This window comes from Phoxinus phoxinus (assembly GCF_949152265.1).
Source record: "Phoxinus phoxinus genome assembly, chromosome: 23".
NCBI classification, from domain to species: Eukaryota; Metazoa; Chordata; class Actinopteri; order Cypriniformes; family Leuciscidae; genus Phoxinus; species Phoxinus phoxinus.
In genome coordinates this window covers 13,993,888-14,019,324 of record NC_136898.1, presented here as the reverse complement: position 1 = coordinate 14,019,324, position 25,437 = coordinate 13,993,888, and the positions used below count along the sequence as shown (strand labels likewise).

At 42.0% G+C, this 25,437-nt stretch overlaps 2 protein-coding genes across 3 annotated transcripts; one reads left to right on the top strand and one right to left on the bottom strand.

Moving 5' to 3' along the window:
* Positions 1-259: 259 nt before the first annotated feature.
* Positions 260-12,335, bottom strand: scaf4a (SR-related CTD-associated factor 4a). The gene is made up of 20 exons (XM_079598890.1): positions 12,098-12,335; positions 10,116-10,199; positions 9,910-9,954; positions 9,670-9,831; positions 9,432-9,561; positions 9,117-9,259; positions 8,792-8,971; positions 6,749-6,837; positions 6,567-6,660; positions 6,303-6,452; positions 6,148-6,221; positions 5,484-5,674; positions 5,273-5,373; positions 5,049-5,162; positions 2,949-3,105; positions 2,765-2,868; positions 2,526-2,679; positions 2,325-2,405; positions 2,111-2,197; positions 260-1,945 (listed from the first exon to the last, which is right to left on the bottom strand). The coding sequence occupies exons 1-20, from the start codon at positions 12,125-12,127 to the stop codon at positions 1,092-1,094; spliced, it is 3,024 nt and encodes a 1,007-aa protein (XP_079455016.1). The 5' UTR covers positions 12,128-12,335; the 3' UTR covers positions 260-1,091.
* Positions 12,336-13,251: 916 nt separating this feature from the next.
* Positions 13,252-24,730, top strand: ugt5d1 (UDP glucuronosyltransferase 5 family, polypeptide D1). Of its 2 annotated transcripts, none has more exons than XM_079598889.1 (2): positions 13,252-13,381; positions 23,054-24,730. In XM_079598889.1, exon 2 carries the CDS (start codon positions 23,059-23,061, stop codon positions 24,655-24,657), a length of 1,599 nt encoding a protein of 532 aa, XP_079455015.1. In that variant the 5' UTR covers positions 13,252-13,381; positions 23,054-23,058; the 3' UTR covers positions 24,658-24,730. The 2 variants fall into 2 exon arrangements, with proteins under 2 accessions (XP_079455015.1, XP_079455014.1); XM_079598888.1 differs by lacking the exon at positions 13,252-13,381 and adding an exon at positions 22,837-22,911 and having other exon boundaries at positions 23,054-24,710.
* Positions 24,731-25,437: the final 707 nt, after the last annotated feature.

The window sequence follows — 25,437 nt, the reverse complement described above, 5'->3', positions numbered from 1 at the left end:
TTTTTAAAAAAAATATTACATCGTTATTTGTCAGTTCGTATATTTTTGAGCATTAATCTAATTTTGGAGAAAAATGTCTTCTATATAGTATTATAATGCTTCACATGTGCTACAAACATATAATAAAAGTAGCCTACATCAAATATGTATGGTGACTGTTTGTAAATTATACTATACCAACTTTAAAAAATCCTATAGGTATTATGCTCATATGGAAGATATTGCAATAGACAAATCACATGGCTGTCACACTGACCTTGATATATGGCCACAAGCTGTCCTCTAATTTCACAGTCATGACCCATTCATATAGATGTCCTATTCATCCCTTGACAAATGGTTCAGGAATAGTGTCACATGATAAATTCACAGTTCAGAGGTAATCTGGTTGTATAGGGCAAAAAGCACAGCAAACAGTAATCCGTTTATTCATGATTCTTTTTAAACTTGATAACCTTACTAGTTGGCAGGAGCATTTATAAATCACTTGGGTAAATGTTAAAATAGACTGAAACAACTTGCATTTAAGTCGGGTCATTCATTTGGTATGAAAATATTTTATTAAAACCACCTCCCTATCGCTGAAATATTTGGAGTTCTTCTCTCCAAAAACTTAAATATTATAAAAACATCTTGTGTTTTTTGATGTAAACATTAAGTTAAAAACATTACAGCAAAAGGGTCTTAATATCTTCTTTTAGTCAATGTTTCCATTATTGAAACTCAACAGGGATATCATTGTAATGAAAACAAAACACACACAAAAAAAAAACAGCCAGTCAAAATCTACAAATATTATTTGAGTAATGTTAGCATATTTACAGCAAAACCATTAATTGATTCTTTTCCTTATCTTCAGTTTTAATACAACATTCAAGCTTCATTGAGGTGGTACAATAAATTCAAAAGGCAACGCTCCACGTTTGCCAAATGACGCTTTATAAAGTCTGAAAAACTTGGCTTGTGACGAAGAACCAAGCATCCTATGCATATGCATCCCACAACAGTTGGACTTTGCTTTCTAGCCAGCAGTATTCAAGACTAGCACTGACATGGGAGAAGCTCATATGGTCTTGTTTAAAAAGAGGCCTCTATGACTCTTCTTTATGTGTTTGTTCGGCAGATTTGTTTTCTGCTATAGGTTCTGAGGCTTTTGAGTCTGCTATGGTTGCAGTGGAAGGTGCTGGAACATCTGGCTTGGCTTCAGGTTCTTTAGTAGAGTTTGCACTGGGCTCGTTGGTATTCGCTGCAAGTCTCTCACTGGGTTCCTCATTGGTGAGACCCAGTCGATCGAGTCTATCGTCTCGGTCCCATCGTGTGCTTCTCTCTCTGCTCCCTGCGGACCGCCTGGTCCGTTCTTCACCATCCCGTCCTTTATCTCGATCCCTCTCTCCGTCCGGACTTCTCCTCCAGTCCCTGCGTTCCCTCTCTCTGTCCCACCCACCTTGTTTTTCCGGCTCCTCGTGCCAGCCTCCAAATCTTTCACGGCTGTCTGGCCTCTCCCCACCACGACCCTCGCCGAAAGGGCGCCGCCCTCCGTACCAGTCCGGTTCTCGATCTCTGCCCCTTCCTAACCCAGGACGATCGCCTCTGAACGGCCTCGCCTCGTGATCATTCGGCCCGTCTGGTCTGGGTCCGCTCGGCCTCATAAAGGGAGGTCCGGGAGGGGGGAATGGCCCCCTCATACCATGAGGAGGGGGCGGCATGCCGAATGCCCCAGGTGGTGGCTCGCGGTGCATCATCTGAGGTGGGCCCCTGGGTGGCATCATCTGTGGGGGGATGGGTGGCATACCAGGGCGAGGAGGTGGAATGGGGAAGCGCTGCATGTGTGGGGGCGGCATCCCTGGGGGCCGCTGGAGAGGCATCATACCCGGCCTTGAACCTAGAAGACCTGGTGGAGACTGCATGCCCATCCCTGGTGGACCTCCAGGAGGCACTTGGTTTCCTGAGGAGCAAATATTTGTTAGATTAGTAATTTTTTCAACAAGAATAAACAAAACTGCTCAAAAGTGATAGTAAATACATATATCTTTTGGACTTTGTATTCATCAAAGAATCCAGTTTTTTTTTTTTTTATCACCACGTGTTACACATAGATGCTAAAACCCACCTGAGTTGAACCCATCTGTTCCATCACTGTTGATTCTTGGGCCCATACCTGCTGGATCGTTCGAAAGGTCTTCAACTGAGCTGCCAACTACAGGATTTTAAGAAGAAAAATCAGCTCAGTGTTACTGTCAAGATGGGGAATTCAAAGAAACTAAACAGGTTTGCTGGTCAAGACTATTAAATTAGATAGGGTGTATAACATAAAGGCCGGCCACCTGGAGGCATGCCGATCCCTGCTGTAGGTGGAGGAGGCCCAGCGGCACCCAGAGGAGGCATGGCACCCGGGGGGAGAAATCCTGAAACAAAGAATGTGTGTTAGAAACTGGGCACAATACTTCTACAAAAACAAAACACTTATCCTGACTACATATTTAAATGAAAAACTTTGATCAACATCATCACTAGTTCTGTTGTACCTGGTGGCATCTGCATGGGGTTAAAGCCTGGCCGAATGAAGGGACCCGGGGGTGGGGGAACCCCAGGTGGGAATGAGGGGGGTGGGATGTTCATGGGTCCTGAAAATCCTGGAGGTGGGACACCAACTGCTCCCATTGGCTGAACAGGAGGAACCTGAGGTTGAACGAAAAAGGAAAAATATATAAAAAAGGACCAAACCCAAACCTTTAGGAAAAGGAACTAGGGCATTATGAATTACCTGCATAGGCACTACAGCCGGGGTCTCCTCTACTTTTCCCACCTCAGGTCTGCCATTCTGTGACTCTTCAGCTTTCTCTAGCTCAATCTGAGAGCCCCTCCACTCTGTAAATGGACAAACCATATGTTATGATGTGTCCTTAATGTCTAGAGGAATTACATTACAAATAAGTTCCAATATTTACCTGGTGCAAGAGTATCAGGGTCCAGCATCCCTCCTTCTCTGAACACATCCAGGTCCTCCATCTTTGCCTTGGACCATGGTACGTAGGTTACACCCAATTCCACATCCCAATACTGCTTGAACTCAGCCTTAATGCCCTTATTCAGAGCCCAGGCAATCTGGAGAAATATAATGATGCAATGAGTTTAAAAATATTAATATTATACATGTTCATACATACTACCGTTCCAAAGTTTGGGGTCAGTAAGATTTTATTTAAAGAAATTAAAACTGTATGACAGTAAAAGTAAATATATATATATATATATTCTATTTAAAAAATATATATTTATCTAGGAATCCTGAAAAAAATTACCAGTTTACACAAAAATATTAAGCAGCCAACTGATTTCAACATTGATCACGATAAGAAATGTTTTGAGCACCAAATCAGGATAATAGAACGATCATGATCATGTGACACTAGCTGTTTTTATCCACCTATTTTTAAGTGCTTTTTGGGACATTGCATAAAAAGGCTGGATGGAAACGGCAAAATGCACATAAATTCTAAAAATGTGCATTAAAAACTGCGCTCAATTGAGTTGGATAAACTTTTTATCCAAAAAGAAATCATGCGTATAAACTGCAATAGAAACACATTTACCAAATTATTTCCTCAATGCGCATCTAAAAAGACGAGACTTTGAGATGGGACGGCATAGCGGACAGTTCTCATTGCACATCACCTGAAATGCTGTTTTGGTTGTTCTGAAATGCCTGAGCAAAGTCTGTCATCAAAGTATTTCAGTATAATTACCTACCAGAACTGTTTTACACGACTGTGTTCCCAAACAGCGGGATCTGCCTTCAAAAGCACGATAACTGTTGCGTTTCGTCTGCGTGCTCTGAGGCACAAATCAATTTATTATATACTGTACTAAATTATTATATACAGTGACTTCTCCTACCGCAGCAACTTCCATTTTTCTTACTGATATTTAGCGCCAGTTTATCAGGAAGTGATGATTTTGTTCTCTTCGGCTCACTGGATAAAAACAGTTCTTTATTCGCAAATGTTTTATGCAATATTTCAATTTTGCGCACAAGTTAAATGCGCAATTATGGATGGAAACATAGCTACTGAAAACTGAAGCAAAGATGCTGAAAATTTAGCTTTGCATCAGCAATAAATAACATTTTTGACTAAAAAGTAATATATCAGTTTTTACAGTATTTTTGATAAAATAAATGCAGACTTCAAAAATCCATACTGACCCCAAACTTTTGAACGTTATTGTACATTTTGTGGTGAACTATACCTTTAAAATATTCACTGTTACTAGAAAGACAATGCTTCAGAAGCTCTAGAATATCTCTCTAAATTATCAACTATAATAAAGTTCTACATTGACATTGACAATTTTAACCAAAACAATTATCTTTCAATCACTTTCTTTCACTGTTCTAAGATGGAGAATACAGTCCTGGTCAGATTTATTGGGACTCTTGGTAAATATGAACAAAGAAGCCTGTGTTAATCTGCAGTTAATCTTTTTGACCTTTTATCTAAAAAAATTATAATAATAAATCACAAAAATCTAACCTTTCATCGAAGTAAAACAATTAAAAATTGGGGGAAAATCTCATTATGAAATAAATATTTTTCTCTAATACACATTGGCCACAATTAATGGCACCCTTTTATTCAATACTTTTTGCAACCTCCTTTTGCCAAGATAACAGCTCTGAGTCTTCTTCTATAACGCCTGATGAGTTTGGAGAACACCTGACAAGAGATCAGAGACCATTCCTCTAATACATTATATCGTAATAATATTTGCTGTATATAATAATCAATATTTAATCTAATTTACTATTTTTCGATCAAATAAATGCAGCCTTGGTGCCCAAAATGGTCTTCTTTTAAAAACACAAATTTTTTTTTTTAAAAACATAAGAAAAAATACTATCGATATACATGCATATATAAATATTTTTACTTATGTTTTTACATATTTATGCATTGCATTTTGATAATTTGTTTAAATAAAGTTAAAAAATATTTATATTTTGGTTTTATTTTTTTTATCAAATCTGTAATAAAATAATCATCTGATACCTTAATGGCTTTCTGGTTGACTTTGTATGGACCTCTGCTTAGTTTCTGCAGGGCTCGATAGGCATCCTGACGATGGATCATGACAATGTAGGCACAACCACGAGGAGGAATCATCTATCAAAATCAGACAAGACAAAATGAGACTTTAGCACAGAAATCAACTTTTTATGTTAAGGAGAGCTTAAATATGCTAAACATAAAACTCAAATTCTAAAAAAACATACATTAATTGAATCTATCTGCCCAAACTCCTCTAGTAAACAGGCCACGTCCTGCTGCTGCGTCCTCTTATCCAGCTGACCCACCCATAGAGTTGTACTGCACACTGAAAGAGAGATACAAAATCTTACAGAAGAAGGATACTTTATACCAGGCAAATACGCATAATCGGGACTCTGGACTGGAGGCTATAGCATTGAAAGTGGCCTTGCTTACCACTGAGAGTGTTATTCTTTACAAGAGGAAGGCCTTTCTGTCTTCGTTCGCGTTCCTTTTCTCTGTCTCTCCTTTCCTGAGACCGCGAGCGAGGTGATTGACGCCGCCGGTCTCGAGAACGGGAGCGAGATCGCCGATGCCGCACTCGTCTGGTGCGGGAATTGGATCGAGACCTTCTTCTTTTAGGAGACCTGAAACACAACAACAACATTTAAAGTCACCATAAATCAAAATTGAAAAATATTTTTATATTTTTATTTGATGGAATATTGCAATATTAGAAATAACTAATCAGTGCACATTTAAAAATGTTTGTGGCCTCATAATCTTCAATCAAAATAACTTTCTCTCCCTCTTGCAGCGACATCTCTTCTCTTATGATGCGTTTACTGGCACGAGGGCGGTACAACATCCGGTCACTCACATGACATCACAGCAATAGCAAACCACAACCATCCTAACAATTCCCCAGGGAACAAGACTCCTGCCCTACATTGTTTCTTGATCAAGAAGCCTTTTCACTCAGATATACGTCACAAAAGAGAAGAAAAGACTATCACAACCTCCACTTCATGCCAACTTTAATGTTGACACAACAGAAACGTGTTTTTCATAGAAGCACGATGTTAGAATTGTTTATTAGTTAGTGATTTGTTGTACGCACCTCGACCCTGAGCGTGATCTTGATCTTTTCCCATCGGGCAGAGGCCTGGCGGATGCATCTGAATTCATCATTTCCTGTGCCACAAGTTATCAATGATTAGTATTAAATTCAACAGCAGCTTAACGGTTAATAAATCATTTTTAAAATCATTTTACCTGATGCTGATGTCCAGCCATGAGCTGATTGAAGGTGTCGTTCTGAGAAGGGAAAGCTGTGTGCGGCTGCCCCATCAAAGGCATCATGCCTGGGTAGGGCTGAGAGGTCATCAGACCAAAGCCTTGGACCTGTCCATTTGAAGGAACAACCTGAGCACACAACAAATACAAACCAAAACATGACCGTGGATTTATTAAATGAATGTCATCAAAATTAGATTTCAGCCCAAAATGTTGCCTTATAAGAAGGCTTTAGAAATCTACCTGTTGGTGCTGTGATGCAGTCATCATATGTTGTTGAAAGTGCTGCATCTGATTGGCTGGAGGAAATCCTGGGACGGTCTGCTCAGGAAATCCCCTGCAGAGACAGACGAAAGATACTGAAAATTCTGCACAAAACTGAGCAGATGATATATCAGAGTTATAATAAATGAGATGCTACTTACATAGTAGATTGGACAGATGGCGTTTCATCCTTCTTGCCTTCCTCACCGGCTTCTGGCTCATCATCATAGTCAAAGCGGTCCAGAAGTGTCTGGAAAAAAGAGGAGGAAAGAGAATGTCAATATCTTTTTACGCCCACTAGGAATGCACAAAAATAAATTAGGTAGGTTTTGGGGTCACCTGACTCAGTTCAGACACATTTCTTGGGCACATTGTAATTAAAGGACTGCCACACAAAATGCTTATAAAAATAAAAAAGATAGATAATTTAAAAGAAACCACATTTTTATACAATTAATATACACTATAATTCACAAGTTTAGTAAACTGGTGAGAATTTTTTATGTTTTTGAAAGAAGTCTCTTATGCTTGTAGCATCTGGACCAATCAGACATGCACTAACAATTCATTATATTTATTGAATAATCCAGCAAACTCACTCTCCCAACAAAGGTCTATGATACTCCCCCCAAAACTAACATCACAAATTAAGCCTACCCACTGGCAGAACCTGGTGTCCTGTTACAGGACACATTAAGACTGATAACAAGTTTTACGACCCCAAAAGGAATTTCCAGAGGGCTGTGACTCTCACTTAATTCTGACTGAGAAGGAGAAATAAACCCTGTTAATCCTATATATTCTATATTCTATATATATATATAACCACTTGAGAAATGTATAAACATGCATCTAATTTTCCCATCTCATGATTTTCCTTTTATGTGGTTTGGCTTATGTTTTATTGTAAACTCTAATGGCTTAATGTTTCAAACTTTGCAAACTATGGTTAACCAAAATCATGCGTGGCACGTTTGGTCTCTATAAACTCCAAATTTCGTCCCCCATTTGTTAATTTACATTACATTTTGCTAACTTTGTGACGCATTAGTATTATAAGAATCTTGAAGATTCTTCTCTTAAACACCCAATGAAATTATATATTCAAATGCCTCCTAGAACACAATGGGTCGTAAAATCTTCCCTCCAAAGGAAACACTTCTTATTGGCTCACAGATCCCCAGAGGCTGTGACATCTTCACGCTATAAAATCACTGATCACAAGATCAGCCACCCTCTTACCCACTCTTACTCTCGTGGTACTTCCTGAGAAGTCCTAATGTGAAGATGATCCTGAACTAAAAGTCCCCCAAGGACTCACAAGCTTGTGCCAGGCTGCGGCCTTGTCTTTCCATTCACCAAAGAGACTCTGACTCCAACTGGTTCTCTCTCATCAAGACAACATCAACCAAGATCAACTGAAGCCCCAACAAATTGCATCAGGACACTTTAATTCAAATGGGCGAGACATGCAAGTATCAAACTTAGTCTCATTCTTTGATACATTATTTATCCTTACCCCTTTTAAAGAAGCGCGTGTTAGAACTAAACTGATGGTTTGCTCAAGGCTGATGATCTGCTGATAATTCAAACAATGCTATAACCTCTTGCTTTCCTACATTCTGCTTCAGCTCTTTTTCCTGTATGTATGCATGTATGTATGTGTATGTTAGAGTAGTTTAAATGTTTAGTCTAGTTAATAAAGTCTTGTTCATATCACACGTAAGGTTGTCTGTGTCTCAAGCTCATATCCGGAGTCAATAATCATAGATTTTTGGCTACTTGCTCTTAGTAGTACAAGTAAGAAAGACATTTCCCATGCCCCGGAAATGTACATATTAATCAATTAATAACCAATATTGAGGGTTCACAGGATGAACTGAGTAATTGGTTGTAATGTTAATGTAGCTACATCAAGTTAATCCGATTAACTGATCCAAATATTCATAATCAATTATAACAAGTTATGATTGGTTATTAATATTTCATAGAGCTAATTTGCTACATGCTCACATTTATTTGATCAAAAATAGAGCAAAAACAGTAATATTGTGAAATATTGTTACAATTTAAAATACCCATTTCACATTTTTAAATATATTAAAATAAAATGTATTCCTGAAGTTTTCAGATGTGTTACTCTTTGTTTCGGGTATTTTAAAAACCCATGAGTAAGCTCAAACACAACTGATCTGTTATTTCACCGTGTCAAACGTGGCTTTCTTTTCCACAGGCTGTGGCGCGGGATGGGTGTGCTGATGTGTGAGGGTGGAAGAGGTGGCAGTCACAGCCTGGGCCTGTAGGTGGAGGTGACTCCTGTTATTGTCTACAGCTGGAGACTGAGGTTTCCCCGGCGGCTGAAAGTTCTGCAGAATCTGCTGAAGCTTCACAAAACAGCCAACATATGAATATCCCGACAGGATTGAAACGATTTCATGATTTAGTTTCTCAGTTTTTATGCTGAAAACACAAGGTGTTCATGTGCAAACAACTGATATGCAGGAAATCCAATGCATTCATTCAACTTACCTGCTGTCCTTGAGAAGACTGAATAAGTTGAGCAACAGCCGCAAAGGCATCTGAGGTCTGAAGCGGAGGAGCAGCTGCTGCGGCCGAGTTTGCCGTCGACACAGGATGAGCCTCTTGATCCCTCACGGGAGACTGTGGGGATGCTGCAGAAACACAACAATAATAAAGTTATTAAATGTTAGTACAGTAGTGTGTGTTAACACTCTCATACTTGTGAGCTGCGAGGCAAGGATGTACAGCAAAACAACTTTCATACCAAACAAGCAGCACTAAAAATCGCAGCGATATTCATAATGTTGCATATCAGTGTTTTACCCGCATCAGGGCCGCTGTCAAAGCCTGTTGAGCTGCTGGATCCAGCAGCCATGTCCAAGAGAGGCTGGATTACTTCAATTTTAAACACTCCATTCTTCTGCCATAGATTCAGCACTCTCACTATCTTACTCTGGAGGAGGAAGAGAAATATCATAACGTGAACATTTGATTCAAATCATTTAAACCACACAATGAGGGTACTACTGAACAAGGAGCTGTAAAAAAACAAAAAACCTACCCGATCTTCTGTGGGACACAAGCAAAGATTCTCGAAAGTCCCTACAATGTTTTTGGTGAACCTGGGTCCAAATACATCTTTTTCTGCACCAAACTGATGCCGTGACTGTCTCACGATGGAATCCACCACGTAGAGCCCTGGAACTTTGTACTCAGGTTTGCACTGTGCACATAATAGCATTTAGTAAATTAATACAACCAACAATCATCCAATTCGAAATCAGTTCAGATGGGCACCTACCTTCTTTATGAACTTTTCGACAATTTGAACAACATGCTTGTATAACTGGAAGACACAAACAATTGAGAAAGGGTTAAAGGGAAGGTTTTCAAATACATGTTAAAGTATCTTTGACTAGGATGAGACACCTCTGAGGTACCTGCACAAACATACACTTTATTATATTAAAACCCAACAGGCATTAGGTATCAAATGGTCAAACTTACTTTAATTGCTTTTATGGCAGATTTGGTGATAGAGATCATCTTGGCCCTTGAGATGGGAGGCTTGGTGTCCATCAAGGAGAACAGCTGCAATGAAGCCATAAAGTAATGTTAATGCATATGATGCTAATAAGGGCTGAAGTAAAGTATGGAGGATGGAAACTTGATTACTGGGTAATATAACACTGAGAGCTTAACATTGCAGTCAATGAGTGGAAGCAACCTGTACTATAAGATGATGCGCACTATACTTTTTACATGTTTAGTGAAAAGTACAATGATATTGCTGTTTTTAATGCCATGGTTTCCCATGTAATTACAATGAATATGGTAATGATTTAGTACAGCAGTATATATCAAAGTAGCATGCTATTACATTTACAAACTGATCCAATCTATGTTTTTGTAAGGGATATGTTGCAAAATGATAAAACACTTCTTAAGATGAACAGCTTTATTATAGATGAACAGAACAGAAGGTCTTTCCATAATTTATGACACTTTTTTACAAACACAGCACCATCGCATGGTTGAGCCGAGCGTAATTTATTGGCACATGTATTCAGACTTGCTATACTGAATTTCTTGTGGAAAGGGTGAAGTGTTTTAAAGCTTGTGCTTTTATCAAAGTTAAAATACTTCACCGTATTCCAGCTTACTATTCAGAGACAACTGTAATTATGACCAAGTAATTTGTACACTGATGATTTCCCTGGAAAACGTAACACTGTGGCTTGATGTTTATAGAGTGCAACAGTCTGGTTCCGGAAGTAAAAAATCCAAATCATTTTCTCTTTAGAGGAACTGATATTTAAAGATAGCTTATAAGCATTAAAATACATACCTACTGTAAGCTAAAAGGTTGTTAATCGATTTTATGTGTTTTTGTTTATGCCATCAGCCTGCATTATTTCAGCTTATTGTTTAGGTTTTGAACGGCAGAATTCCTGGTGAAAAACGACATTACATTTTCAGCCACAAATTTCACATTGCAAAACCACTATGGGAAATACTTCCAGGACCAAGGTTGCTAAAAAGGTGGGCGGCACTATTGCGGTCCAACCAATAGCGTGAGTTTTGGGGCTAGACTAACGATTTGGCTGACCAATAACACACGAGAGAGTGTGAGGGAAAACAAGCATGAACACAATCATTGTTTTTGCAGTTCAGTTTGATGTGTTTGGTGTAAAAATTACAAACTTCACCAATAAAAAATAAATAAATGAACACTTAACTTTAAACCTTTACACTGAATACATGTCCATACCTTGTTGTACTACAGTAGGCGGAGGTCTGACTTCTAAAAGGTACAGAAACGAACATTTCTTTTCAAATATAAGAAAATATAGGAAATTGTCGTTAACAACTAGCTATATTTCCCACTGTTTTCGGTGCAAAACATTCATGGGCATTAAGAAAATGCTGCTACTAGTCCATTAATAATAGCTCTGTCTTTGGTGGGACATAATTTAACCATTTCCGCCCACAATTGTTTATCTCGACTATTAGCGAGCAATGCAAAGTTATAAAAAGACTTAACTGTGACAGGTTATGTGTCTTCCCTGAATGAACTCATGGCAGAGGAACTGCACAGACTCTGTGCGCAGACTGTAAACAACACGAGCACTAGTTTGTGTGACATCTCATAACATTAGCACAGATGTGCATTCATACATGTTAGATCCGGCGTACAATAGCATAAACTAACATGCAAAGTGGCTAATTGCAGATCACGCTGTCTATTATGATTATTATGACTGTTATTATGGCGTTATAAGTTTCGTAATAGACATATCAAAGCATTTACACTAACATTTACGAAAGGACGGTTTCGTATGATATGCTAGATCCAACCTGGAAGCATGCAACTGCGCATTTTAAACACTGAGGCCTTCATCTGGCTTGGGCCGTTGCAACACATTGAACGCTTGTCCTCAACAAACCGCCATTTTACTGCCGTTTCATCTTACTGAACACAAACACACCTCATGATTAAAAGCGTTGACGGCATCCATGGTTTCCCGTCTCTGCTTTGCAGTCACTTTCTCCGGTAAAATCAGAAATATGTGCGGTACTGTCCTCCAGCAGGCCGCCCCAACATGTCCGCCCCTGGCAGCAGACAGCTCGGACTCGGAGTCGGCGCGGTGCTCGCGGTGCAGGATGGGATTGAAAAACTGCTGTTGCGATGAACGGCCACTAGATGACGCTGAAAGCACGCATGGAAAATCCAGAGTGAAAATCTTGTACCGATTGATTTATAATAAATATATTTTTATAGATGTAGGCTGCACGTAATAGTTAACATTTAATTAATATAAACATAACTATACAAAAATGGCTTTAAAACCAAACACTGAAATTATATTGGCATGGTAAATGCAGACACTGCTGTTAGTACAAACAACATAAGCATAATTTTCACCATATTTATTAAACCTGATGTTAAATTTAATGTGTTTTCCCCAACATGTTAAATAATAAAATTAGCTTAATTACCCTACAGTATATGACCTGCAATAAAATATGAACAATATATACCGATTGACCAATCAGCACCAAGGACCTCTAATAGTATTGCTGCAATATTCACGCATTGTGCATTTCAGCAAAAACAATTAATAATTAATATATTTATATTTTCTTTATTTAGTTTTAATTTATTGAGTTTTTCAATCGTACAATACACGAAAACTACAATAAATAAGTAATAAACATAAAACAAAATAAATAATAAAATAATAATAAATAATAAACACACACACACATACCCACAGGTATCTGCTAAACCCACACATACATAAATAAAGCAAAATATGGAAAGATGATGTATAAAGAAGGGGAAATTAGTAACTCTAGTTTAGAGGCAGGGGAGCTCTTCAAAATATATTATAAAGGGGGACCCTATATGTGTCTTGAAATTTACGTTTCAAATCTCGTATTGTGTATGTAATCACAAGTTTCCAGTTGAATCCCCCATTTCAGTGAAATGAAGCCTATGAAGAACCATAAATTCAACTAAGCCATGCCTCGCACAGGAGGAGTGCACTGTTTTCTATTTTTAATAAGTGACTCCTACTGGCGTCATTCACTTTTCATTTTGATGCCACACCCTTCCCAGGTAAAAAAACAAAACAAACAACAACAACCTTCCCAGGTGGGAAAAAAACCTAGCTTCTTCTCATACGGAAAACGTACGTTGATGTGCGTGTGGAAGACCACAGTTCAAGTGCAGAGGGATTCTTTATTAGGCTAAACGTTTTCTGTTTCAGGTATTTATTACTAAACGTTTTCAGTTTCCGGTATAGGCCTACTGTTTAATAACGCTCGAGTTGTACGGTTTAATAAGGCGCGAACATTAAATACATATTGTGTTAAAATGTGTAAAAAAAAAACAGCGCATGACAACACTTCCTGTCTCTGAGCTCCATAGATGACACGAGGCATTACATTCTCTTGCCGGTTACAGTCTATAATGTCAGGGACTATTTTTTTCTGTGGAAAAAATGCCACAGAATTTTTTACTAAAAAAAAAAAAAGAAAAAGAAAAAAGTAACATATTAATAAATATAGGTATTTTCGGCTTTAATATTATAGAGTAACCGTTTTGAGTAAGAGTACTCTCTGTAAACTCTGTGTTTCTATTATTATTATAATAACCATTAAATATTTTGTTTGACTACGTACACTGGTTTATCAAGTCTTTTGGGTTTAAATGCTGCTCATTATTATTCCAAATGCTGGAGGCTGCCTGATGTTCACCCACCACCCTTGACAGTTTGGATAAAACTGATGATTCAGTCCCTTTTTTGTGAGCAACTGCATTCACTTAAAACTCGCTAGAGGTCTTGTAATAGGAAACAGCTTTTCAGAGTTTCTACGAAGATCCTTTCAAATAAAAAAATTAAACTTTTTTTTTTAGAAGCTTTGAATATGTTCATGACAAAGCATTACGTCTGTTTAGAGGCCTTATGACCACCTTGTGCTAAAAATATTTTACCCTTTGTTTATTGAAATTCACATCATAAATAAAATAAAGGAAAGTACACGTCCATTCAAAAGATAGGGTTGGGAAGTTCTCTTACGTAGAGTTCTCTCGTACTGCGTCGAAGAACGCTACGGGAAAGATATTTCTTTGTCGAGATTGAAGCCTAAAATTAATCCTTAATTTTGTAATAATGTAAAACGCTTTTCTGAAGCATACAACCTAGGCGGAGCAATACAGCTCACCCATTGGCTGCTCTGCCAGAAAAGCACAGCCTATGCGAGGCCAGGACGCTGACCAATGAGGGCGCTTCGCGCCCTTCTGCGTCACCTCCCGCCCAAACAGGCGTGGCCTAGGCCTATAAATACGAGCATAGCTGTCTAACACGCCGATTTTCTAAAATTCAACGAAGCTGCACGCATCGCTGGATTGGATTCGAGCCGCCACAGCCGTTTGGAACAAGCACCTCAGCAGGACGCGCCTCTTACCTGAAGCCGCTGGTCTTCGCCGCCTTCAGCCGCCGTTCCCTGCTGCGCTTCTCCGGCGTGGAATATCCTTTACATTATGTGTGTGTGTTTTGTGTGTGTGTTCGCCGTCGCGACACACAGTTTTTCCACCACTAAAAGAGCCGAGCGTCTTTTTCAAGATGCCTCGCACCTCCTGTGGCTCGTGTAGAGCCCCGCTCAGCGACAGGGACCACGTGCTGTGTTTCCTGCCTGTGAGTATCACGCAGCTTCAGCTCTCGTCGATGGCGGCTGCCATCGCTGTAATTTGATGCCTACGGTGACTCTGCGGACTCGCCTGGCGTTCATTTACTGAAGCTGCATCTTTTCCGCCTGCTGTAGTGCCGCGCCGTGAAGCGCCGTGCTTAGCAGAGCCCGGAACCTCCCTTCACCACGAGGTGCTCGCCGCTGCTGCCGCCAGCTTCTCCGCCCGCTTCGCTGGACTCTATGATCGACGGACAAGGGCCGCTGTGTGCCGCCGCGTCCGTCATGAACGAGGAAGGTGAAGCCGCGTCTGTGGAGGAAGACTGCTTTTCTCTCCCGCTTCGGATGGGCGAGCTCCGAGGATCTCCCCTCCCCCGCCGCTCATGAGCGTCGACGGAGAAAGACCAGCATCGATGCGCTTACCGGCTGGATGGCTGTTTTTCTGCAGAGGAACGTACGTTACCGTCCTCACGACCCGCGCCCTTTTCTTCCTGAATTCACGAAGAAAGCGCGGAGTCCCGGAAAGCCCCGTCTTTAGCCAGGATGCGCACTTCTGCTTCGAGGGAAGCTACAGTGTTAAAATCCCGCCGCGGCCGGATTTCACTAAAATGTCTCGCTCGCACAGTCCCAACATACGCGACCGTGCCAGTGTATTTTGCAGTCACCAAATCAGCATCAATGCTCGTTTGCCTGCACACAAACGCCGTTTTCACGACGCCCCAGGTAAATCTGAAAATGTATTTTCTGGTGTCCCGGCAACGGCCGATGGTGTAATGTGTGTATCCGTAATGCCCACGACTCAGTGCCCATTCATACACACAAGCACAGCCCTGCACAATAAAGGGCTTGCACACATAAAATCGACTCCTGTCGGTTGTGCTTCACATGTAAGTTAGTGAACGTGCCCGCTTTTCAGTGCCCACAATCACTACACACTGCATGTCCCGTGGTTTCTGTAAAAACGAAACGAATGTACGGTCAGTCGGTTCTGATAGACAGTACTCTCTGTGCTACACGGTGTCCCGGCCATGGCCGATGATGTAATGTGTGTAACTGTATGCCCACGACCCAGTGCCCATTTGTACACACAAGCACAGCCCCGCACAATACAGGGCTTGCACACATAAATCGAGTCATTTCGATTGTGCATTATATGTAGTGAGCGTGCCCGTTTTCAAGCGCCCACAATCACTACAAGCTACATGTCACACGGTTTCTATGAAACGAAACCAATGCACGGTCAGTCAGTTCTAATAGACAGTACTTCCCAGTGCTATAAATGTACCCGCGTTCACGCACCCACATTTATTCTCAAACATGCCGAGCCGTACGGGGCTCGCACCGCGCGCTCTCTCGTTCAGCTGAGAGAGCTGAGAGCGCGCGCGGGCTGCCCGCTCGATTAAGCGCGCCCCCGCATCACGCTGCAATGGCGCCCATGTTACAGCACACGACTGCTCTCGTGTCGCCGCCATTTCGCGACCAGAGCCCGGTTTTTCAACCCGTGCAAGCACAGCCCTGAACAACACAGGGTCTGCACACATAAAATCGGCTCATGCCGATTGTGTTTTACATGTAGTGAGCGTGACCCACTGCCAAGTGCCCACAACCACTACACACTGCACGTTCCGCGGTTTTCTGTAAAAACGAAACTAACGAACGGTCAGTCAGTGTACACAAACACAGTGTCCCCGGTGTTATAAATGTGCCCGCCACCAAGCGCCCACGTTTATTCACAAGAATAACGAGCCCTACGGGACTCGTCCCGCGCGCTCTCTCTCGACACAGAGAGCCGAGCGCGCGCGGGATGCATACTGTGTTAAACATGCCCCCCGCCTCACACGCCACGGCGTCCATGTCACAGCACACGGTTGCTCTCGTGTCGCCGCCATTTCGCGACCAGGGCCCAGATTACATTCAACCCCTAGTCACACGTGCAGATGCATGGGAAAGACTTCCCGGGGTCTCAGAATGGGTGCTAGAGACTATAAAAAGAGGCTATTCGCTACAGTTTCATCGACGCCCTCCCCGTTTCACGGAGAAAGTCGAAACCACGGTGAAAACAGAAGTAGCATATCTACTTCGAGCCGAAATAGCGAAGCTATTGAGCAAAGGGGCCATAGAGCCTTTATCTCAGAGCGAAGGGGGTCTGTACAGCAGATATTTCCTGGTACCGAAAAAAGACGGGGGTCTCAGACCCATTTTAGATCTAAGGCGTCTGAACAAAACGCTAACAAAGCGGAAGTTCAGAATGCTCACGACCAGAAGTTTCCTCGCGCAAATCCGCCGAGGAGACTGGTTTATGGCGATAGATCTGAAAGACGCGTATTTTCACATACAAATTGCGTCACGTCACAGGCGATTTTTGAGATTCGCCTTCGAGGGCCGGGCATATCAGTACACAGTCCTGCCATTCGGCCTGTCTCTAGCACCTCGTACATTTACAGTGTGCATGGACGCGGCGCTGGCACCCCTGAGACTCCGAGGCGTTCGAATTCTGAACTATTTGGACGATTGGCTGATTCTAGCTCAGTCGCCGTCAGAACTCGCTCACCACAAGACACTAATACTCGATCACCTCGAGTGCTTAGGTCTGAGAGTCAATTGGGAGAAAAGTTCACGGTTTCCCAGTCAAAGGATCTCCTTTTTAGGACTGGATCTGAACTTACTGTCTATGACAGCACGCCTGTCATCACAGCGCAGGCGAAATACCCTGCAAATGGCGAAATCCTTCCGCAGCGGCCACATAGTGCCGCTCAGGAGATTTCAGAAAATGCTGGGCCTCATGGCCTCAGCCTCTACAGTGCTGCAGTTGGGCCTGCTGCGCATGCGCCCACTATAGTTCTGGTTGAGAACGCGCGTACCGCGCCGAGCATGGTTACACGGTCGTTATCGCCTCAAGGTCACTCAGGAATGCATTTCAGCCCTGACACCATGGAGAGCGTCAGACTGGTACCGGTCAGGTGTAAGCCTGGGGACTTCCTCGAGCCTGAAGGTGGTGTCCACGGACGCGTCCACCTCAGGTTGGGGAGCACTGCTCGACGGCAGACCGCTCTTTAGCCAATGGGCAGAGCGAGCCAAACTACCGCACATGAACTGCCTGGAAATGATGGCGGTGGACTTTGCGCTGAGGCGCTTCTGTCCCCGGATAAAAGGACACCACGTCCTGGTCCGCTCGGACAACGTGTCGGTAGTAGCCTACATAAACCACCAGGGTGGCCTGAGGTCCCGAAACCTATTCAGGTTAGCGGAACGCATACTGGTGTGGGCCCAGCACAACCTGCGCTCGTTAAGAGCAATACACGTGCCAGGCCACTTGAACGTAGGCCCGGACAGACTCTCACGGAACAATGTTCCTACGGGAGAGTGGTCCCTACACACACAGACAGTGCGTCTGCTGTGGAAAACGTTCGGCAGAGCGGAAATAGACCTGTTTGCAAACCAGGAAAACGCTCACTGCCCAGAATTCTTTTCGAAGAGCACGAACGCGCTGGCCAGAGTCTGGCCCCGCCGTCCGCTCTATGCTTTTCCTCCTGTCTCACTCCTGCCTCAAGTGCTGGAGCGTATCAAGGAAAGCGGATGCTCAGTACTACTGGTTGCTCCATACTGGACGAATCAGACCTGGTTCCCAGCTTTGATGCGACTGAAAAGTACTGCCCCGTGGCCGATTCCAGTGAGGAGAGACCTCCTCTCACAGGCCAAGGGCGCGATTCTGCATCCTCACCCCGAGCTTTGGTCCCTACACGTATGGGCCATAAACGGGTACCCGCTAACCTCCCAAGAGGAGTGTTAGACACGATCGAGCAAGCTAGGGCTCCGTCTACTAGACGGCTCTACGCTTCCAAATGGTCGGTGTTCTCTGGATGGTGTTCAGATCAAGGTCTGTCACCACTTCAGTGTGGAGAACCGGAGATTCTCTCCTTCTTGCAAGAGCTATTGGATAAGGGAAGAACCCCATCCACGCTCAAAGTCTATGTGGCTGCCATATCAGCGTTCGTTAATCCAACGCTTGGCCGTTCACTAGGCAGGAACGACCTGGTGGTCCGCTTCCTTAGAGGCGCCAGGAGGTTAAACCCTCCAAGGCCCCCCTCAGTCCCCGTTTGGGACCTTTCTACAGTGTTGAACGCTATGAAAGGGGCCCCTTTCGAGCCTATTCACTCAGTTGACATGAAACACCTGTCTTTCAAGACCGTGTTTCTTTTGGCTCTCGCTTCAGTGAAGCGTGTGGGAGACTTGCAAGCGCTCTCAGTGAGAGCTTCTTGTATGGAGTTCGGGCCAAACGACTCTGTAGTCGTATTGAAACCGAAGCATGGGTACGTGCCTAAGTCCCTCAACACACCGTTCAGGGCTCAGGTCATCTCCCTGTCGGCCCTGCCGGCCTCAGAGGACGGAAATAGCTCCCTTTGCCCGGTCAGGGCATTAAGAGCTTACGTGTCCCGCTCCGCTGTTTTTCGACAGACGGAGCAGCTCTTTGTTTCGTGCAGCGGACGCTCCAAGGGGCGAGCCGCGACGAAACAGAGTCTGTCTCGATGGGTAGTGGACGCCATTGCGCTAGCCTACGCATCTAGAGGTTTGGAATGCCCTTTGGGCATCAGAGCACATTCCACGAGAGGCATGGCCTCTTCATGGGCTTGGTATAGCGGAATCTCGTTACAAGATATCTGTATGGCGGCAGGCTGGGCCTCCCCGTCTACATTTATTAGGTTCTATAACCTAGAGGTTCCTGCGTTGCAGGCTAAACTGCTCTCGGTCTAGAAGACTATGTATTAGTGTCCTGCCCCGCGCTGCGGCCCAGGTCACTTCAATGTTAATATGTATAAGTGTTCCTGCCCCGCGATGCGGCCCAGGTCACTTCAATGTTTAATGTGTATAAGTGTTCCTGCCCCGCGCTGCGGCCCAGGTCACTTCAATGTTTAAGCATCACTCACTGACAATGTGTCCCTTGAGCATGCTATTACCCCTCATATATATCTATATTTACATATATATGCTGTTATGCCTTAAGAGGCACTACTATAAGGGATGATGCTAATTTAGCCGCTCTCCCTATACTTCTTGGGGTAGGCACTTGTATACCAGGGCGCGCGCGCCCTTAGGTGTCTGTGTCGGTCCAAGAGCACGCACGGCGTTTTACATGGGGTTCCCGTAGCGTTCTTCGACGCAGTACGAGAGAACTCTACGTAAGAGAACGTACTCGGTTACTAACGTAACCTCGGTTCTCTCTAGAAGAGGGAACGAGTACTGCGTCTCATGGCCGTGCGTGTCCGCGCTGCGTCGCTTCATTGACGAAAATCGGCGTGTTAGACAGCTATGCTCGTATTTATAGGCCTAGGCCACGCCTGTTTGGGCGGGAGGTGACGCAGAAGGGCGCGAAGCGCCCTCATTGGTCAGCGTCCTGGCCTCGCATAGGCTGTGCTTTTCTGGCAGAGCAGCCAATGGGTGAGCTGTATTGCTCCGCCTAGGTTGTATGCTTCAGAAAAGCGTTTTACATTATTACAAAATTAAGGATTAATTTTAGGCTTCAATCTCGACAAAGAAATATCTTTCCCGTAGCGTTCTTCGACGCAGTACTCGTTCCCTCTTCTAGAGAGAACCGAGGTTACGTTAGTAACCGAGTACGTTTTTCTTCATGTTTTTGAAAGAAGCCTCTTTTTCTCTCCAATGCTTAATTTAGGCCTATTTGATACAGTACAAACTGTAATATTGTTAAATATTATTACAATATAACAACTGTTTTCTATTGTAATATATTTTTAAATGTATTTTATTCCTGTGATGCAAAGCTGAATTTTCAGCATCATTACTCCAGTCTTCAGTGTCACATGATCCTTCAAAGAAATAATTCTAATATGCTGACAATATTTTGTGAAAAATCGTGATACTATTTTTTTTTCAGGATTCTTTGATGAAAAGAAAGTAAAAAAAACAGCATGTAATTGAAATAGAAATCCTTTGTTACATTATAAAAGGCTTTACGGACACTCTTGAAATGTATGCATCCTTGCATAATAAAAGTAATAAAAATTTTTTTCATTATTACTGACCCCAAACCTAAGCCTAACACAGGTTCATGCTACTGTATATACTCAACCACAAAACTACTGTAACTCCAACAGAGGGCATCCTTTTGTTAAAGACACATTTTTTCAAGCTTTTGTCCAAATGCTTTATTTATTTGAATTGTCAAACATTTTAACTTTTCCCAGTGTCTGTTTGATAAAAAGGTAAATAATGAGGATATTACAATACCCTTTCTTTCATTTAAGTATTTAAATGCCCTTTTAATGTTGATAAACAGTATTTATGACAAGAGTTGGATGGGCATGTCATGTTTCTCTAAAACTAATGGCTTCAATCCAAGAGTGAAATCATGCAGCTAAAAGAGATTAGTGCCTCTGGCTGCTTGGATTGCTCACTGCCATTGTCCCAAGGAAGAAGGAAATATTGACATCCAGAGAAAGTGTCCAGCTTTATATGGTTTATTTTGCATGTCTAAGTGACCGAAGAACACAGAGACATTGTGTAACGCCGTGCAATTTAAACCATAACTCTTGGCATCACGCTCTTATTGTGTTTTGCTCCAAACATTTTAAAGTTGACAATAAATAAAAAAGGGGGGGATTTAAAACCAAAAATGCACTCAATGTGAGTGGATACAACCGTTGAGGGACAAAACACTGCTTATGAATCTCTATGTTGCCATGGCATATCTGAGTACGCTTGCTATCTTGTTGCACTAACTTGATTCGGTTTATATAATATAACCTCAAATGTCTAATTGTGCGGACAGCTCGGGGAATGGGTGCAAACAGAATTTCCAGGTTGGGATGTGAAGAGGCTGCTAAAACAGCCTCGAAGTAGTCTGCGTCCCTTCTTTGTGAAATGATTCTCCTCTGTGACCAATTCTTAGATTTAGAGACTCTTAGATTTAGCTGTGCGTTTGTGAGGGATTTCTTTTATTTTCTTGGGTTTGGGGGCTCTGTGTGTTTATCCGTCAGAAATAGAGTTCATGACCTTCATAAAATAGTCTAGACCAGAAGGAATAGTTTACTAAAGCTTAGCAAAGCCTGACATATGAAATAGTATTCAGAAAAATCATATTTTCTTTAAAATAGAGCAGTTTATTGAACCTTTAGAGGTCCAAACTGCGCAAAAATTAGCAATTTGTTGCAGTTGCTGACACTAATATGGCAAAAAAGTAAGATGACCTTCTGATAGCTTGTAATATAAATCATTGAGATCTCTATAAGAGTATAGCAACTATAAAATGCATATACATCATCATCTTCTAATAATGTCTCAGTATTTAAATGCTTAGTTTTATGATCAAGAGTAAAATCAGGAAAGATTTCACAGCAAAAAAAGGCACGTTGTTTTTAGAATAACTTTATGTAGAAATTAAGTGACATTAAAAACATGTGACAACTTGCCCCAATCTGATATGTATTGCTTTATTTTGGCATTTTTGATGACAGAGACAGTATAGAGAGGATGACCCTAAATTATTAGAGCTATAGCCTTGAACATCCACCACCACATGAGCAGCATGCCCGAGCACGTGCAACTGCTAGGCCACTTCTCCAACAAGCTAGTGTTATTTTTTTACTATCATTCATTGTGTCACCTCCTTTTCATCCTTTTATTCTTTCAACTTTGATTCACACTTTATCCTGAGGGCCAGCAGATATTTCCATCAGTCCTGTCTCCACTTGTACAGCTTTCTCTTAAAGTAAGCATTTAGTATGCTAGTAATGTGTGGGAAATTATGTGTAAGTGTTTGTCTGCATGCATTTTCCAATAACTTGTGGATACATAAAGATGATTGACATTAGGTGACACTTTAGTTGGGTATATCTGAGTATGCTGGTACACTCCAAACTCTTGAACTGTATCAATATTACTGCAACAGTCCAAAAGTGCTATAGAAAAAAATACATGTCGGAGTGCACCGTAAACCATATGCAGTGTCTGCATGTTAATTATTGATTTGAATGTTAATAATTTAAGTGGACTTTGTAAAATCTTAGTAAAGGGCAGAATTTGAACTGTGGCACAGATGAATGGAGCTGGAATGAGCAAGTGTTTGTCATTCACTCATGCATGAACGATTAAGGTAATAATCTTGTCAGTTAGTAACAATTTAGTTGTGTTCGTTTTTCACATGAATCATTTCAGTGTTCAAAAACTGTTTGTGAGTGCAAAAGAGAAATGAGATATATTAATATTTGTTCTGTTTTATTTTACTTTCTGGTCAGGTACAATGAAGTCACTTTCAAACCAGTCGCATTTCATTATTGGATTATTTTTGGCCTTGTCTATTATCACCCTGAGCTGCAGCGGGGGTAAAGTTCTTCTGTATCCTGTCGATGGAAGCCACTGGGTCAATATGAAAGTCCTGATAGAAGAGATGCACTCCAGAGGCCACAACATCACCGTGATCCGACCCAACTCCAGCTGGTACATCACGGAAAAGTCCCCTCTCTACACTTCCATCACAATCCCAGATGAAACAAATACATTTGAGTACTTTTTTGATGAGTATTTAGTGAAAGTGATGGAGATAGAAAGAGGCGATGCTTCTGGACTGTCATTCTTCCAGCTTCAGGTTGATTTGTTCACAATGCTGTCAAAAGCACATTATATTTCATGTAAAATGGTCTCAGCAATTTTAGAAGATGAGACATTAGTGAAAAGACTTCAGAATGAACGATACGACCTGGTGCTCACCGATCCTGCCATAGCAGGCGGGGTGTTTTTAGCTCATTATCTAAAACTCCCTCTTGTTCTAAATGTACGATGGATCACCAGTGGTGAAGGACATTTTGCTATAGCACCGTCTCCGATGTCTTATGTACCTTTACCAGGCACTGGTCATACAGATAAAATGAGCTTCACTCAAAGGGTTAAAAATGTTTTATTTCAAAGCTTTATTTTCTTCCAGAACCGATTTGTGGTGGGTCCACATTATGATGCACTAATAGAGAAGTATTTTGATTACAAAACGGACATTGTCAGCCTCATTCAAGCTGCTGATATCTGGCTCATGAGGGTTGATTTTGTCTTCGAGTTTCCGAGACCGACCATGCCAAATGTTGTTTACATGGGTGGATTTCAATGCAAACCTTCCAAGCCTCTTCCTGCAGATCTGGAAGCATTTGTGCAGAGCTCAGGAGACCACGGTTTTATTATTATGTCTTTGGGAACACTTGTTAAAAGTCTCCCTGCCGACATGGCGAACGATATCGCGGCTGCTTTTGCTAGTCTACCTCAAAAAGTCATCTGGAGACATCTTGGAGATCGCCCATCTACAGTGGGCAACAATACTCTAATTGTGGACTGGATGCCGCAGAATGACCTCCTGGGACATTCCAAGATCAAAGCCTTCGTAGCCCACGGAGGAACCAATGGAGTGCAGGAGGCCATATACCATGGGGTACCAGTCCTGGGTATTCCTTTGTTCTTTGACCAGTTTGACAACTTATTACGTGTTCAGGAGAAAGGAGCAGGTAAGATACTTAAGTTGTCACAGCTCAGAGGCCATGCTTTTGGACAAGCCCTACAGGAATTGCTCGGTGACGCCTCCTTCAGGAGAAACATGCAGAGACTCTCAGGTCTCCACAGGGACCAGCCGATGAGGCCTTTGGACTCAGCCATCTTCTGGATCGAGTATGTGATCAGAAATAAAGGTGCGACTCACCTGCGCTCCGAGTTCTACAAGATGCCATGGTACTCGTACCATTCTGTAGATGTGTTTTTGGTTCTTTTCACTGTCGTTGCTGTGTTTGTGCTTTCTGTAGTTGCAATAATCCGATATGTGTGTCGTAAAACATGCTGTAAACGAAAAATTAAAAATGATTGATGCTATCTATGATTTTTATACTAAGATTTGCATTAAAGGATTTACTGTTGATTATATCATGTCAAATACATTTTAAATATGTTTCAAAAGTTCTTTACACAAAGTTTTAAATCTATTTTTAGAGGTGACAAATGCATATTTAATTTATATTTATAAAAGACTGACAAACCTCATAATGTGTATCTTTAACTATAAGTTGGTCCAGGCTGGTTTATGCTGCGGTTAGAGCTGAATAGTGCTGGTTTGGCTGGTAGACCAGCATCACTCTCAAGAAAAAAATGAGCTGGTATGACTGGTCCACCAGGAACCAGGATCCCATGCTTGTCACAGCATAAAAACGAGTATATCTTGTGCTGGTGACCAGAAATGCTGGATTTTTCAGCAGGGAATCTGTCATTTAAAAAAACAGTCAGTTACAACTGCATTATTGCATATTTGATTCACTAAAAAGAACCAACTCATAAGAGTCATTTGTTCAGAAGTCAGACTACACTGGTTGCTCTGTTTGTTTTGGTTAAGTAAAAAGAACCGGCTCATTAGACTCGTTCAAACTACAAAATTAATTTCAATGTCAAAAATGTATACATTTACACAAAAGAACTAACCGCAACTTTCAGATGACATTTTTAGCTCAACTTTCACAGTGTGGTATCATCTGACTCCCCGTGAAATGACTCCTCTGCATCTTAGGACAGTGGGATATCATAAACAGCGAAGGATACAGTATCTCTGCGGCCTTCAAAGCGTAATAGATGAAGGTATCTCAGAAGACAGGAAGTG